The sequence below is a fragment of the Heterocephalus glaber genome, unplaced genomic scaffold, assembly GCF_053883595.1.
Source record: "Heterocephalus glaber isolate CG9 unplaced genomic scaffold, H.glaber_assembly_v1.0 deba00001600, whole genome shotgun sequence".
In the NCBI taxonomy this organism is placed as follows: Eukaryota; Metazoa; Chordata; class Mammalia; order Rodentia; family Bathyergidae; genus Heterocephalus; species Heterocephalus glaber.
In genome coordinates this window covers 39,539,281-39,556,353 of record NW_028258372.1, presented here as the reverse complement: position 1 = coordinate 39,556,353, position 17,073 = coordinate 39,539,281, and the positions used below count along the sequence as shown (strand labels likewise).

The following is a 17,073-nucleotide window of genomic DNA, read 5'->3' as shown; positions in this document are numbered from 1 at the left end:
ACTCCCCACTAGGAGCCTGTATTCTTTACCTCACCTAGACCTCCCAACAGCTCATAAGGTCAAGGTCATCGTCTCTGGGTTCTGAGTGAGGATGCTGAGTCTTACTGATACTTGAGCAATGAGCTCAAAGTCACAGACAAAATAAGTGGTAGAGCTGGAGTTTGAACATATTTCTGTGTCTAAACCCTTGCTTTCTCATTTACACGGAAGATTCTATATAGAGCATAGTAGTTTGGACCTCAGACTCTAGAAGCATGCCAACTTAAATTTAGAAACCTAGCTCTGCCACTTCATGGCTAGGTAATCTTGAACAAATGAGTGAGCCTTTCTGAGCATCATTGCTCAACTGAATTGTTTCCTCATCTATAAAAATAAGGTATGATAATACCTGTCTGGTAGGACAGTGAGGAGAATCTCAAAAATGGTACCTGGCATGTCAGTGCTAATATCTAGGCCTAGTCTCACCTGTAGCCATTTAATATCCTTGGCAGCATCCTGGAAACTGGTCTGTTGTACACTGATTCTTTCCAATAGCTGCAGTCTGAGGGACACCATTAGTTCTTTACAGAATAAAGGCAATTATCATGCAGTGGGTGAATGACAAGTGATCCAGGTTTCAGGTTTCAGGTTTTGGGTTATCCCTTCTGCCTCCTTACTCTGCTCTCTCTCTCCTTTCCTGACTCAAATGCACTCCTACTTTCTAGAAGGTTGTCTTCTGGAATTCATCTTGTTATCATCATGTTAAAATATCAAGCATGCTGTAAGTACACAATAAAAATAAGAGATGCTATCTATTCAAAGAGAAGTGTTCTCTCCTTATACATATTGGGAGAACATTCTGAAGCTCTCAGTACATCTCCTAGAACTTGGAACTTCAAGAATTTCTCCTTTCACAGATAAACGAAAACAAGTCTTTCCCCCAGATCCAACATCTTTACGGTGCTCAACCTTCTGGAAAGAGGAGACTGTCCATGGTGAGGACTTTTAATGACCTCTCAGTGCAGAGGGTAGGAAAAACATCTCTCTTGGAAACTTTGGGACACCATTTTTGGGTGCCAGTATACCAAAGACTTTCCACTGAAATATCAGACCAGTTAAAAATTCCTCTCTGGCGTCAGGAGTTTTCCGGACAGGCCTGGATTATATAACCACAATCATCTTTCTTCTGACCTCTGAGATCCAGTTCAGGAATTCTGTCTGGGTGAATTTTCAGTCTTAGCTCTTATCCGTGGGATGTCTGGGAGGAAAGGCTGTGTCAACACAGGGGTTGTCAGGTCCTGTCATGCAGGCAGTGAAGAGCAAAGGGTTGGTGGCCACGGGAATGTCACTGTGTCTTGCCTGTGGGAATCTGAGTCAGAAGACACTTCCGTTGTCCCAGGCAGGTTGGGTCTGGTGTCAGAGGCAATTAGTTGTGCCTGACGGTTGTGGTTTAACCTGCACTTTTCTGAATAGGAAGGAAATAGTAATGGCTTGAACCTCTGGAAAATCTAACTGGCTTAAAAGTCTGAGCGTTTTTTTGGCCTGGTTGGGGTGCTTACTCCATCCTGGATTGATTTTGAAGATGGAGAGATGCGGTACGGGGCCAAAGATACAATTCATTTGGTAGTTCTTTGCTGACTACCACTAGGTGCAGGGAATTCTATGCACAGCTGGGGATGGGACTATAGAAATGAATAGCACAGCTGCTTTTTTCAAGTTGCCTGCATTCTAGTGACTGGGCAGTGCCGGCTTGATACCTCCCAGAGAGCAACTTGTGTCCCCAGTGGACCTCCTTCAATGTGGTCCCCTTCAGCAATCTGGGGACATCAGTGTCCTATGACTGGCTTCCCATGTGAAGTCAGACTCTGAGGCTCTAGACCCCGGAAACTGGAAACAGAGCAGGAATAGTCAGAATAGAGGTTAGAACCCTCTTTAGGGTGCCAGAAAAGGGAATTCTTGACAGTGGATGTTTCCCTGCTGACCCGGTCCTGGGCATCCAGTCTTGTCTTCCCTCCTCCCAGGCGCCATTGAAAGAGCATGGCTGAAGAACCAGGTGCGAACCTCACTGCTTCAGAAACAGGCAGCAAACCTCATGCAAACCCTGCCTGTTTGGGCAGGACTTGGCTGGAAAGGATCCCTGTCAAAATTTGGTCCCAGACTACTGACTTTCATTGTTAGTAAATGCAATATTAACCAGCATGCTGGAAATGTAAAAAGTAAACATCTGTACTCCATGGATTTGCCTGGGCTTCCCACGCTCACTGAAGATGTGTCAACCACGTCCAGTTCCCAAGACCAATGCCCTCTGTTGAAAAGTGGCTGCTCTCTGGGTTCAAAAATGACCAGAGGGGGCTGGGGATTTAGCTCAGTGGTTCCGCTGCCTGCCTCAAAAGTGCAAGGTCCTGAATTTGATCCCTGGTACCAAAAAAAATGACCAGAGGGGCCAGGAATTTAGCTCAGTGGTGCCACATCTGCCTTGAAAGTGCAAGGTCCTGAGTTTGATCCCTGGTACCAAAAAAATGACCAGAGGGGCCAGGAATTTACCTCAGTGGTGCCACATCTACCTCGCAAGCACATGGTCTTGAGTTCAACCCTCGCTACTAAGAAAAAAAATGACCAAGGATTAGCTGTGCTTTATTCATAACCATTTTCACATTGAAGCCATTCTGCTTTACTTCTAAGATCAGAGCCTGCTACATATGCATCTGCTGCATTAAAAGCAGACATTATATTGAACCTTCTTTGTGTGTGTCGTCAACACTTAGGACCATGCGTGGCAGAGAAAGGATGCTCTTCTTCATTAAACGGAAATTCCATATGTGTGGAATCATAAACAGACCTCCTGTATTCCAGCCCCCTCTCATCTTTCCACTCCCCTGCCACCAGATTTGAGGAGATCAAGCCACTATAATTAGTTGTGTGCCACTTCCTCATTATCTCCTCCAGTCCCCAATCTTCTGGTCTACAGTGAGAGGAAAGTGGGCTTTGAGTCAGGAAATCCCTGTTTTACCCATTATCAGCTTGTCACTTTATATCACTGAGCCCCATTTCCAACACAAAATAACTGCTATGATCATTAAATGAGATAAGTAAGCCACCAAGTTTATAGTACATGGTCGGCAAGGGCTTGTTCGGTATTTTTCCTCTTTTAAAACTCTCCATAAATCCCGAGAAAAGTGTGTCCTTGACAAGCACCTTCTGGCTATACATTAAGTCACAGGCTCAAACCTCTTGAAGAAATCAAAAGTCCCATCTGCCTTGATGCTTCTACGTTCTTCACATTCAAATCATCTGAGGGCTTTTCAATTGGTACTTGTTAACACAAGGAGTGTTTCCTTGGATGTTGACACAAGACAATTACTTGAGAAGAGAGCATGTAGGACATATAGGTCATCTACCCTACTGAGCGTCTGCTTGATCCCCATTCTAGTGGCCCTCACACGTCTTCTCCTAGTTCCTCAGTTCCAAACTCTGGTTCATATATCCAGCTGCCTGCACGCACCTCCCCTGGAAAGCCTCATAGGATCTCCAACATAGCACATCTAAAGTAGAACTTTGATTTTTTCCCACCCAACACTGTTCCTCCTCATCCCTTCCCATGTCAGGAAACGGTACTACCTCCCAGCCAGTTGCTCAGATTAAAACTCTAGGAGTCATGGTGACTTTCCCTAATTCCCTCTACTGATCCATGTGCAGGACTCCTCAGTTCCATCCACAGTCTGCACCCCCCTTTCTCTGAGCTAGCCCAGCCTGCCCCTTCTGTCCTGGAGCCTGGGCTGGAGCTCCATTGTTTTCTCCAAAGAGCAGTCCAGGAGGACTGGACTCAGATCCTCTCCCTTCACCTTCATAAAATGCAGTTTTTAAACATTCAGAATAAAAACCAGGTCCTTTCCATAGATCTCCCTCCATGGTCCAGCTGTTGCCCATTTCTCTGACCCCGTCTTCCCCTGGCCCAGGGACTCTGTCTGCATTGTAGTGAGCACCAGGCGTGTCCCAGGTCAGGCAGGTGCCTCTCCCTACAGCCCAACCAGGTGAGCATGAGAAAGAGTTTGGTGCTGGCAAATAATAAGTGATGGACAAATGTTAGATGTCCTGCTTGTCATTCGTCCAGACAGTGGGAGCGGGACTAAGGGGCGGGGGGGGGGGGGCTGTGGCCCAGAACAGCCAGGAGTAGAACGCGAGCCCACCTCCCCCTTACTCACACTGTCTTAGCCATTTTCTAATGTCTGCCCATAGGGGGCGCTTCAGCCAGGAAGGGCAAGTATGGGGGGCGCAGCCAAGGAGGCCTCTTCCCAAACCCGGCCCTCCCCACCAGCCTCTGTCTCTGAGGGCTTAATGAGAACTCCAGGCACTTCAGGGACTGCAAATAACTTTGAGGGCGCCCGCCACTAACTTGAGCGGCAGGAAGACCCAGAGCTGCCAAACCTTCAGGGAAGATAAGTGAGTGGAAAGAGATGGTTTCTATAGCATTGGGCAGAAGGATTTTTAGGTTGTTGAATGTGAGCTCCTCCCCTGCAGAGGAGCTGAAAAAGCCCTGTCCTCATCCCCTCTCTGCACTCCATTTGATTAGGAATTTGGGGGCGGGCCCTGGCCTGGCACGGAGGCGCACACTCTCAGTAGGCACTCTCTCTGTCTCTCGCTCTGTCTCTCTCACACGTTCTCCTACCCAAGGAGCCCAGACAGGAGGACGTGGTCACTCTCTGAAAGGTTCAACTTGAGGTAAGTCCAGTCATTTTACTTTGGGGTTCATCCCCTGTGATTCATAAAAGAAATAAAGGAAAGGGCTAGGCCTGGGGAGAAGACAGCCAGGGAGAAGTCATCCCCCTCCTTCTTACCATGACCCCAGGGACAGGGAGAGGGGCACAGGGACTGAGAGGACCGGTCCGGCAGGCACAGCTCCTGAATAGGTGTGGGTGGCCTCCGTTTGCAGGCATGAAAAAGCCAGGGACCCAGTATCCACAGAAGCTTCCTGGGACACTTCGGAGAGTACTCTGTGAGTGTCCCTGAAACCTCTCTTAGAGAGGGGGTGTGGTACCTAAATGCTGCGTGTGTGTGTGTGTGTGTGTGTGTGTGTGTGTGTGTGTGTGTGTTTTCCTGGGGTGAAAGGAGAGAATAAGGAGAAGAGTGAAGCATTGGCCAGGTCCAGGGAGCTGTGGACTGAGCTGGGGTCTCACCCAGGTGAGGGGCGGCCTCTGGTTCACCCTCCTTGGCTCTGGTTGGGGGAAGAACGCTTTGCCTAGATGGACACATAGCTCAGGAGCAGTGGCTCCTGACTGCCAGTCCAGGGGACTTTGCATCATTCAAACTCTGAGCACAGAGCTGTCTCTAGGCTGATGGGAGACAACCCGAGAGGGTTCAGCCCTGAAACAGCAAGGCTGGGAGATGGAGCGGGAGGAAGACAGGCCCACGCCCCCTCCAAACTCTCCCAGCAGCCAGAGCTCTAAGGAGAGGCCGAAGTGGCGGGGTGTGCAGCCCTGGAAAGCTGGATCTTGATGAGGAAGATGGCTCTCGTCTGCCAAGGTGCCCAGTCTGGAAGAAGGAGAAATGGAGACAGAGGCTCACTGTGCCAGCCACCAGACAGCCACCTCGGTTCCGCAGCGGCCCAGGGCTGTGCATGGAAAAATGTGCTTTTGGCATGGGCTGCTCCGTCCTTCTCTCCTGGCCACAGTCAGCGACCAGCCAGCCCAAGCAGTGGGCAGTTGGGTTTGCCTCTCAGGAACACTGCAGCTCTTTGTCTGAGGCCTGTAGCTGCCGAAGGATAGGCCAGGGTGCCCGCTCCTCAGCAGCCTGGGAGCTGACAATATGAAGCAGCCCTGAGGGCACTGCCTTAGGGGACCGGAAGGGAGGGTGGGCACAGGAATGGAGGATGAGTGTCATCATCAGGGACCTTCTCATCAGCCATTGGATTTGATGTTGGCTTTTATATACCTGTCTTTCTCCTGTTCCTATTTGCCAATACTGGCACAACCCAAGAGCAATGCTAGAGGTACATGTGACTCTTCCACTCTGTCCCAGGGCGGCACATTGGAAGATTCCCACCTCCCACAGGGGCTTGGCAGTAGGATGACTCTAGGTAACTGGGGTAGGGTACCAGCCTTTGATGTGCCACCCCTTGGTTCCTCATCTTCCATTCCTTCAGCTTCCCTCTCAGATGATCCCGGACCCCCCACCTGCTCTGTTCTTATCGAAGTAGCATTGCAAGGTCAAAGGCCACAGGCTGCCCAGCCATGAGGGGCCTAGATACAGAGCCCGGGATGCTGGGTGTCATCACTTGGAGCAGGCAGCTTGAGACAAAAGAGGAGAAGATAAAACCTCACCCTGAGTCACTTTCCCTTGGGGATGCCCCCTTCTAACTGCTGTTCTGATTTTCAGTGTCCCTTGTTCATTTCTCTGGGCCCCAGTGGCTCCTGCTTAGTAGGAGGAGCACTAACTGTGCACTAGACCTCACAGAAGAGAGGTGTGAAATAGCCCAGACCCCACAAGCAGGGTGGTGTGTCCCAGGGTGATGTGTACCAGGATGATGTGTAGCAGGGTGATGTGTCCCAGGGTGATATGTACCAGGATGGTGTGTACCAGGGTGATATGTACCAGGATGATGTGTAGCAGGGTGGTGTGCACCAGGGTGGTGTGCACCAGGGTGATATGTACCAAGATGATGTGTAGCAGGGTGGTGTGTACCAGGGTGATGTGTACCAGGATGATGTGTAGCAGCTGCTAACCAGAGAGTCCTCTAACCCAGCCACTGTTACAGATGACGGTGCTTTGGAAGGCAGCCCAGGCCTTGCAGTGGCTGCAGAGGGACCACACCACCCCCCAGACACTCAGGACCAGAAACTCACAATCTACCCAAGAGCCCACAGATCTCCCAGAAGTAGTTCGGATCTTCCCCTTTGTCTGGAGCATTTCAGGAGGTTTCCCAGAGACATGGAAAGGGGCAGAGGGCTTTTTCCTGGACTCTTAGAAAATGTTATTTCCCTGAGAGTGCAAACTGCATGGGAATTCAAGTCTGAGAGCAGCACACTGCCACCACTAACCCCTACACATGCACACACACACACACACATACACACATCGACATGCTACATGCATACAAGACACTGGCACACACATGCGCAGGGAGTGTTGTGGGCTTCCTAGCTTCTGCAACAGCCCTTTCGAAAAATGCACCCCCTCCCACTCAAGTTCCTCCTGCTCTCACAGATTGTTTCTGTGACTGCCCAGGAGCAACGCTTTTAGGTCACGCCAGGAGCCGGGTGCAGCAGGAGCAGGTGTGCAGAGCAGGAAGGGGGGCTCTGCACAGCTGAGCCCGAGTCCCGCCTGCCCTGCCTCACTGCCCTGCCTCACTGCCCTTCCGCGGCCTCACTCATGCCCACTTGTTCTGTACCCTCTCCCTTCCTGCAGGGACAGAATGCAGTGGGTGTCCCTCCTGCTGCTGGCAGGGCTCTGCTCCCTCTCCCGGGCCCAGTATGACGACGACCCTCACTGGTGGTTCCAGTACCTCCGCAGCCAGCAGTCTACCTACTATGATCCCTACGACCCGTACCCGTACCCCTATGAGCCCTCGGAGCCTTACCCGTATGGCGTGGAGGAAGGGCCAGCCTATGCCTATGGCTCTCTGCCCCCACCAGAGCCCCGTGACTGTCCCCAGGAGTGCGACTGTCCCCCCAACTTCCCCACGGCCATGTACTGTGATAACCGCAACCTCAAGTATCTGCCCTTTGTCCCCTCCCGCATGAAGTATGTCTACTTCCAGAACAACCAGATCACCTCCATCCAGGAAGGCGTCTTTGACAACGCCACCGGGCTGCTCTGGGTCGCTCTCCATGGCAACCAGATCACCAGTGACAAGGTGGGCCGGAAGGTGTTCTCCAAGCTGAGGCACCTGGAGAGGCTGTACCTGGACCACAACAACCTGACGCGGATGCCCGGCCCCCTGCCGCGCTCCCTCCGAGAGCTCCATCTCGACCACAACCAGATCTCGAGGGTCCCCAACAATGCGCTGGAAGGGCTGGAGAACCTCACGGCCTTGTACCTCCACCACAATGAGATCCAGGAGGTGGGCAGCTCCATGAGGGGCCTCCGGTCCCTGATCTTGCTGGACCTGAGTTATAACCACCTCCGGAGGGTGCCTGATGGGCTGCCCTCAGCCCTCGAGCAGCTGTACCTGGAGCACAACAACGTCTATACCGTGCCCGACAGCTATTTCCGAGGCTCACCCAAGCTGCTGTATGTGCGGCTGTCGCACAACAGTCTCACCAACAACGGCCTGGCCACCAACAGCTTCAATGCCAGCAGCCTCCTGGAGCTCGATCTCTCCTACAACCAGCTGCAGAAAATCCCCCCTGTCAACACCAACCTGGAGAACCTCTACCTCCAAGGCAACCGGATTAATGGTGAGACGGGGTGGAGGGATGGGGCTGGCTGGCAGTTTCCGAGTGGCAAAGTACAAAGGGAGAGGCGGCGGGGAACCACAGGAAGCCTCCAGTCTGGCACAGTGACACACACCTGCCATCCTAGCTACACGAGACGCGGGGGCAGGAGCATCACAAGTTTGAGACCAGCCTGGGCAGCTTAGCGAGCCCCTGACTCAAAATCTAAAAGTAAAAAAAGGGCCAGGTATGATAGTGTGCACCTGAAATCCTAACACTCTGGGAGGCTAAGGCAGGAGGGTTGCAACTTTGAGCCCAGCCTGGTGGGCAGTTTAACAATTCAGCGTGACCCTGTCTTAAAATAGAATATTAAGAAAAAGGGCTGGAAATGTATAGCTCAGTGCCTTGGGTACCAAAAAATAAATAAATTATTGAATTAAAATTTAAATTTAAAAAGGGCTGGGGATGTATCTCAGTGCAAGGCCCTGGGTTCAATCCTCAGTACTGAAAAAGAAGAAGAAGAAAAAGCAACCCGAAAACCAAAGCCACAGCCTTGTGCAACAGGTGCAAAGTAGGAGCAGCAGCGGCACTGAGAAGGCGCACTGGGGAGGGGTGGCTCCGAAGACCAGGAGTTTCCCCATCCAGGGCTGGAGAGCTAAGTGGGCCATGGCAGCAGGAGGCCCCCTTCCTCCCTCAGAGTCATTCTGCGACAAGGAACCAAGAGGGGTTCATCTGTAGGGCACAGCCCGGGATGCCCAAAGGGGAGGCATCCCTTGTAGGGCAAGCGGGGCTGGGAGAGGTTTGGGGGGTCAGTCCCTAGAGAAGGAGACACACTCACTTGTAATCCCAGCATGGTGGGAAGCTGCAGCAGGAGGCTGAAAGCTGAAGCCCAGCTTGGGCAACTTAGTGACTGAGTGAGACCCTGCCTCAAAATAAAAAAGGTAAAAAGGGCTGGTGCAAGGGCCTTAGGTTCAATTCCCAGTACCAAAGAAGGAAGGAAGCGGGGGAGAGAAACAGCACGCTTCCAGGGCCCATCCTGGGAGGGAGGCGGAGTCTGGGCCTGCTCCCCACCCGGAGAGGGGAGCTGTTTCCCCATGACCTGCTCCTGCCTCCACAGCCTGGTCTTGTGTTTTGGTGTTTATTTGTTGTTTGTTTGTTTGTTTGTTTTTGGTACTGGGGATTGAACTCGGGACCTTGCACTTGCAAAGCAGGCAGCGGAACCATGGAACCACTGAGCTAAATCCCCTGCCCTCATTTGTTTTTTAAACATAATGGCTGGTGGACAAAAGTGTTCCTCCTATCAGAGTGAATGTGGTGTCTGTTCTGATCAGCTCTCCCTGGAGTCCCCAGTGGCAGGGCAGAGGTCCTCCCTAGGGTACCAACAGTCTGACCCCACAGGCCCTGGGGTGGGTTGGGCGAGAATTCAGGGCTGGTTTTTTTTGGGGGGGTACTGGGGATTGAACTCAGGCCTTTGTGCTTTCAAGGCAAGCATGGAACCACTGAGCTAAACCCCCAGTCCCGGACAACCGAAGGGCTGCCTCTCTGATGCTAGAACTAAAAGATGCATTTCCGGTGGAATGGTCTCACTGCTATTCAGCTTCCTACATTGCTCCAGGGCTTCCGATGTCTTCGTCTCAGTGAAAGGTCCCAAGCCAGCTTTGGCCACCCCCCCACACCTGCATGCTGCTTGGGGGGCACTGTTAATGGCTCTGCCAGATGGCTTTGTCGTGGAGCCTGCTGAGAAGGACTCCACCATCAAAGCTCGGGGAGAGACTGAGGTTGCTTTCTCCGCCTGTGCTCAGGAAATGGCTCAGTTGTTTAGCGAGACATTAAGGGTTGGCCAGCCTCTGAGGAGAGAGAAGCCAGCCTCACAGGACAGTGCCCGAGGTGACAGCCAGGCGGCAGGCAAGCTAGAGAGCCGTCTGCCTGGTCTTGTGGGTTGAAGAGCAGAGCACCCACGTGGACATTCCAGACAGGCATGCAAAGTCTGCTGTCTTTGGGGTCTTCTCACCACCAGGGAAGGCTGAAGGGTGCTTTAAGCCATCAAGATGTCACAGACAGCAAAGGTTGGCATTTCCTCCTGGCTTTCTGTCTCCCCTAGCAGTCACCACCACTCACCTGCTGCCCAGGACATTGTCATAGCAGAAATGTCACACTGGCTCATCCAAGCTTGGCCATGAAAATGTGGCCACAAAGAGTGGTCATCCCGGGGAAAGGATCCATTGGTTAGTGGCCACCAGGAGGAAGGTGGGGTGGAAGGCTTTATCACCATGTCTCACCTCCTCTGTCTCCCTGCAGAACTGTGTCTTGCTCCTCAAATATGAGGCTTCCCACCCCTCCCAAAAGCTCATCAGAAAGTAAAATTACTTAACAGAGTGTCCCAAGCTCCTGCAAGAAAGCTCTCTGATCAAAACACATAAAAATTGTGTCTACCCCCATCACTTTGTGTGCCATTTAAGCCTGATCATTTATTCTCTTCTGCAATGTTTTTTAAGTAAAATAATTCCAATGCCTCACTCTTCTTAAATTAGTGCATTAATATATGCACAGTTCTTGGTCCAGTGCCTAGCACGTAATTTAAAAACCAATACATGACAACTGTCAGCTGTTATTCTTGTTGCCACTTTGAGGTTGGCAGGTACCATTTTTGTTGTTGTTTCCATTGCAAAAATGGAGAGACTGAGGCACAGAGGAACAAAAGCCATCTCAGGGTCATCCAGACTACACGGTATAGAACCTATGTTCCTGCTGGGAACATAGAGGGGCCTGGGGTCAGCACCCTGAGAATGGGGAGGAACCTCTGACTCAGACCCCCTCATCAGGAAAACACTTCCCCAGGCACCTCCTTCGGGTGGAGGGGGGTGGATCTTCCTGCACCCAGGGATTTGGGGTGGGGCAGCAAGGGAGGATCCAAGCAGCCCTCAGGGAGGAACTCAGGCAAGCAGGGGCCTAAGACCCAAGGGTCCTCCCCCACTTCCCCTTTCCACCAGCATCTCCCAAATTTTTTCCAGCCTGGCAACCGTGAGGGAACAGAGCGTGGAATGTTATTTGGAAGCTCTGGGATCTAGTGGAGCAGGGCGGGTACACCGGGAGGAATGTGGAAAGACTTAGGTCAATATTTCATCTGGGCTGGAAAATGTCAGCTGGAGGCTCCACCCAGAAGCCCTGCGCTATTCATGGGCTTGGGGGAGACAGCAGGGGTGGGGGAGCATCTGCACGCACTGTCCAGCTCTCCGCAAGTGTGCCCTGTATTCAGGTGTCTGCAGCTGGGACCCAGGGTCTGAGCAGTGAGGACTCCAGGCTGGGAGAGGATGTGTCGCTCACCTCTCCTCCAGCTCCGCTCCAGGTAGAGGTGCAAGTTAACACTCAAACGCACCCCTGTACACGGATATCAGAGACCCGGCTCCCAACCAGGGCTCTCCTATGGAATGGCTTCCCTGGGTCTGGAAAGCAAACTTCCAAAGCATTCCAGACCTCTGCCCCTCTGTGCAGGGCATTTCCAGCCTCCCCAGCTCTTCTCAGTACAAATTACTCTTTGGACCTAGATTTTTTGTCTTACTCTTGCAGTACAAGGGAGAGTGATGCAGCCCAACTTCCCATCTCCACAGGGTCAGTTCCTAGCGGGGGCTGAAAGCAAGCGATGGTGCTAATTCTCACACTTCTCTCCCCGTCTGCACACTGTCTTCCTGAGAATCCTCACCTTTATGTTCCTGAGCCCTCCGAGATCAGCCCAGGCTGCACTGGGAAGGAAGTTAGAAAAGCCTCACTTCCTCTGAACTTGAAACGACACCTCTGGGAGGAGGAAAGCAAGCCCCAGCTCCGGCTCTGCCCCGTGTGACAGCTGCTGGGGGTCCATCCTCACCCTCACCCGCACTGTGGCTTTGCAGAGCCCCCAAAAGCATCTTCTGGGAGCGCAGCCCAGGGGCTCCGGCAGCTCTGGGTGCAGTTTTGACTCAGGTCTTATTTCCTTTTTTCCCTTTCAAGTTGCTGACTCGGTAGCCTGGAGACAGCAGTAGTTGGTTTGTCCAAGAGGACATCCAAAGGAGAACTGGTTTGTTCGGAGGACAGCCAGAGCAGGAGCTGTGGAGGGGCTCGCATCAAAAGCAGACAGCACTGTTGACAGGGCTCAGGGAACATTCTCACAACAGGGACTTCTTTTGAGATTTAAAAAAGGAAGTAGACCGAAATCATATTAAATGCGGGCGGCAGGGGAGTTATTTATTTGGCTTGTGAGGTCCAGAGCAGCCTGCTTTAGCCCCGGAGAATGGCTCAGGGTCCTGGCCCCATGGAGACGGGAAAGAAGTGTGCAGCCTTCTCAAACCTCTGGTGCACAGGATGCTGTCTTGCTGCCTCTCGGCCCGGGATTTCTCTCTTTAATTTCCTGCCACTTTCTCTATCTGCAAAGAGGCAGGAGACTTTCAAGATTTAAGTCCTTTTATTTCTTCCAGCCTTCCTTCTCATGGCAATTCAGCAAATTCCTCCCTCTCGCTAGGGCTGGCCTCTGGCTGCCCTCTGCTGCTCCCTGCTCTCCACAGACAGAAAAAAGACCAAGTCCAGGTGGGAAGGACACTCAAGGACATTCAAAGGACTGCAAAGTGCACACAGGTGGTGGGGGCGGTAACTGGCGCAGCTGCAGAAGCAGGTACCGCCCCCTACACACACACACACACACACCTCTCCCTAATTCCGTCCCCTGGCAGTGCCTGTAGCAGTGCCTCCCATCCTGGGAAACTTCTCCCCATCCCTCCCCAAGTCCCATCCTTGCAGCAGAAGTGTCCCCTGACCCGGGCCTCTCCCGCCCCTCTTGTCCCCGCAGAGTTCTCCATCAGCAGCTTCTGTACCGTGGTGGACGTCATGAACTTCTCCAAGCTGCAGGTGCTGCGCCTGGACGGGAACGAGATCCAGCGAAGTGCGATGCCGGTGGACGCACCCCTCTGCCTGCGCCTGGCCAGCCTCATCGAGATCTGAGTGGCCTCACACTGGGCCCCTGCCTTCCCTTGCACTTGGCTTGATGGTTTGGTTTGGCTTTTGTTGGAAGGTCTGGGACAACCATGTGGCACAGTCTGTGGGCTCCTCTTTGGTCCCTTCCCATAGCAGAGTTAGGTTGCATCAGGGGCCAGGCAGGCTTCTGCTCAGGACGGAGGCAGATGCTCTCTGCTCCCCAGGGCACAGGAGTAGTGGTGGGGAGTCCTACCTGGGAGCCCCAATCCCTCAAAGCTCACTACTCTAAGTTCTCCCTGATGATCTGACGTCAGGGAGCTTTCAGCACTGCCTGGGCAACGGCGCATAAGCTGCTTTCCAAGCCACCTCTGATGTTGTCTCTGCACAGCGCTTGGTAGCTCTCTGCATGTGTTGGGCTGGCCGTGCAGCCACTCTGAGCTCCTGTTCATTGCTCCTCTAAATATACCTCTGGCCAGGCCACCTCCTCCTCAGTCCGTCCCATCCCTCAGCCCTTCTTCACAGATGTCCCTTCTACACCTTCGGCAGTCAGGAGCCCTCAAGGCAGGAGGGCACCTGCCCAGCGACCTGTGGAGACAACCCACACTTTGACCCAAGATTAAAAGGATACTGAGAGTCACTGCTCCACCCTCCTTAACCTCACTTTTTGAAAGCCACCAGATTGGCGGTTACCAGATTGGAGGTCGTGATAATGTTTATGGCCTGATGCCAAAGAACCAGCCTCAGGCTCAGCTGAATTTGTGGGGCTAGAGTTTAGCAGCTGCATCAGATTTCAGAGGAAGAAAGGCCAGACCCAGTTATCATCAGCGCCCATAAGAGCTGCCATGGCACCTCGAATTGGCTGAACTGGGGGACAGCCTCAGTAGTGTCTGTCTTGCCCCATGTGCTCTGCCTCCCCCTACCCAAGTCTTTATCCTAGATGGTTGGGGCCACATGATTTCCAAAGCCTGAGAAAGCTAGTTTGCCCTCTCTTTTGACCCAAGCAGGAAGGTTTTCTATACTGATGGAGAGACAGACTGGACTCAGGTGAGCTCAAGGGAGGAGGACATGGCTCATCTGTATGAACAGGTTCATCCCAAGGCCCAGGCTCCAGGGTCTCTGCTGAGGATGCTCCCTGGGGTCTGGAAAGTCCAGGCCAGGCAGCAGATCTCACCACCCTGCTTTCCTATCTCTGAGCTACACCCCATGATTGAAGATGCCTTTGCTTTGTAGCTTGACCAGAAAGCGGTTAATTCTGCTCATTTCCATGAGGCCATGGTGTCTGGCCCGACCTGCCCGTTCCTCGGGGTGTGGGGGGCCGAGCCTTCTCTCTGGCAGCCAGGGCGAGGCCCAGTGAGGAGAGCTGGCCGAGTCCAGTCCTTACCCAGAGCCCGTCTCAGCCCCAGTTCTGTGATCTTGGGAGCAGCTTCCTGAAAGGGAAGGGGACCCTTGGTCCATGTTCTTGGCTCCTGACCCTGCAATCCACAAAAGCCAAACCAGGGAGCTCTGACGGGAGGGGCGAGGCTGCCCCTGCCCGGGCTCTTCAGACAGCGCCTGCACGTGGACCCCTTCGCCTCCACTCGGGATCTAGTACAGGAGAAGCCGGAGTGGCATTAACCCGACCAATAAAGTTATTGTACACTTGCACCTGCAGGATGACGTCATTGAGGCTGGCCACACACAAGTGTGCCTCTGGGGACCTAGGGAAGTCCACGGGCTTTGGACCATTCGAGCTCTTTTTACCTGTTCTGCTTGGGCAGATGTAGTTTCGCACACACACACACCCACACACACCTGTATAAAATCTCTAGTTAGCAAAGTTTGTGTTCTGGAAACTCTTGAAATCTAATTCCAATCTCACTATCTACATAGCCCCCTCCACTTGGTCCCCAGGAGATAAGAAAACAACCTTTTGTTCTGTTTTGGATCATTCCAGCATTTGTTTTTTCCCCTTCCTACAGCCTCTTGTCCGCCCAGTAATTCTGGATTCGACTGGTCCTGTGTATTTTTGTCTTGACTGCTGCTGCCCTCTAGTGGCCACTCTGCCGCCAAGCATCGCAAAAGCCCGTTAGTGCTGGAAGAGGGAAATAAACCGCTTGTCTCCCTCCCTCCCTTCCTGCCACGTGAGGGAAGAGTGTGGCCCACGGGAAGCAGCGCTCCACGCGGCAAGGAGGAACCTCTGCCTTGCGCTGTGTCCTCAGCAGCTCCCGTGAACACCCCAGCCAGGTAGAGCCCCCACGTGTCTAAGTAAATGCAGCCCTTCACAAGACTAAAGCAGGAAGAGACCCGGTCTCAGGCCAGCCAGGGCCTCGATTCCTTACACCATTAGACCGTTACTTACGCTGTGCCCAAGGCTTTAGTTACCTGATCTCGCTTCCTATTCCTCACTGCTCTGTGCCACAAGTAGTGGTATTTTCACAGTTTTGCAAGTGAGGAGACTGAGGCACCAAGAGGCCAAGGCCACCCAGAGAGGGAGCAGGAAGGGCCGCTCTGACCACAGGCCACCTGCCTCCCAGCCTGTCGTGGTCACGAGGCTGCTAGGCTGCGGGAGATGGCAGAGTCCACGGCTGTTTCTAAAGGAGAGAGGCTTGCTCTGGGGGAGATGGACCGACGCTGTGTACATTTTAGACCAAACCTCTGCTGTATACATTTTAGGGTTTAATGAGTGCTGCTGAGCAGCCACAGGGAGGACTGCAGAGAACGCAAGCGAACAGGTGTGCAGCGGGTGACAGACTTCGAACAACAAAACCCCGCCCTGAGGGTCGTGCATTTCCAGCTGAAAAGGGGTGAAGAGGAGATGAACACAGGTCTATGGGAGGATTGTCGAGAAGCCTGCACAGGTCTGGGAGGCTGAGGCAGGAGGCTCCAAAGTTCAAGCACAGCCTAGATAACAGCTGAGCGAGACCCTGTCTCAAATTTAAAAAAAAAAAATTTTTTTTTTTACAAAGTGGTTGGGGCTGGGGAGGTAGCTCAGTGCAAAGGCCCTGGGTTCAATCCCCAGAAAAAGAAAGAAAAGGAAAAGAAAGAGGCCTGAGATGCTCTGAGGTGTGGAGGGGGCATAGTAGTCTGGATGAGCGGAAGGAGTAGTCCAGGAGGGTGACCAAGGTCAAAGGCCAAAAGCGGAAGGAAACTTCGCAAATGCGGACGAGGAAAATGGCCGGAGGACGGAGAGCCAGGGAGAGTGGCAGGCAGTGGTCAGAGCACCCACGCTGCCTTGCTCCTTTGTTTCAGACCCAGACCCCGAGAAACGACTGCCACTGCCCAATGCCTTTACAACGTCTCACACTTCTGCCTTTACCCACCAGGGGGCAGCATCTCGGCTCACACCACCAAAGCCTTTTCTGACCCCTTGAAACACTTAAGCGTCCCGCACAGCCGGCACCGCTGGTCAGCTCCCATCCCCACTGACTACTGACTTCAAATCAGGGCATCAGGAGGCACGGTGGAGCCAGGGGCCCTTCGCCTTTGTGTGCTGTCTGGCACACAAATGTGGCAGTCTGGGGAGGCCTGTGGACCTCTTCCCAGAATTGTGTTTCTTTTCTTTTGTTAGCTATGGCTGGCCTCCAATTCCTGGGCTCAAGTGATCCTCCTGCCTCAGCCTCCTGAGTAACTGGAACACACCACCACGCCCAGCTTCTCAGAAGGTGTTTAAAAGCACGAAATAAAAAGCATAGGGTTACAAAGGGAACCAGTGACATTAAAATCATTTTTAAAATGTATAAAATGTTGGGCTGGGGATTTAGCTCAGTGGTGCTGCCGCCTGCCTTGCAAGCCCAAGGTCCCGAGT

General features: G+C 52.8%; 1 protein-coding gene across 1 annotated transcript; it reads left to right on the top strand.

Annotated features, from left to right (window-relative positions):
- The first annotated feature begins 4,532 nt into the window (after nucleotides 1-4,532).
- Fmod (fibromodulin) lies at nucleotides 4,533-14,933 on the top strand. Its single transcript, XM_004862186.3, has 3 exons — nucleotides 4,533-4,698; nucleotides 7,381-8,372; nucleotides 13,165-14,933. Exons 2-3 carry the CDS (start codon nucleotides 7,388-7,390, stop codon nucleotides 13,314-13,316), a joined length of 1,137 nt encoding a protein of 378 aa, XP_004862243.1. The 5' UTR covers nucleotides 4,533-4,698; nucleotides 7,381-7,387; the 3' UTR covers nucleotides 13,317-14,933.
- Nucleotides 14,934-17,073: the final 2,140 nt, after the last annotated feature.

What these genes read in the sequence shown, in the direction of transcription:
- Fmod (XM_004862186.3), top strand. Translation starts at nt 7,388, where the DNA reads ATGCAGTGGGTGTCCCTCCTGCTGCTGGCAGGGCTCTGCTCCCTCTCC. An exon ending in CCAAGGCAACCGGATTAATG is followed by an intron (nt 8,373 to 13,164) that starts GTGAGACGGGGT and finishes TTGTCCCCGCAG; the next exon opens with AGTTCTCCATCAGCAGCTTC.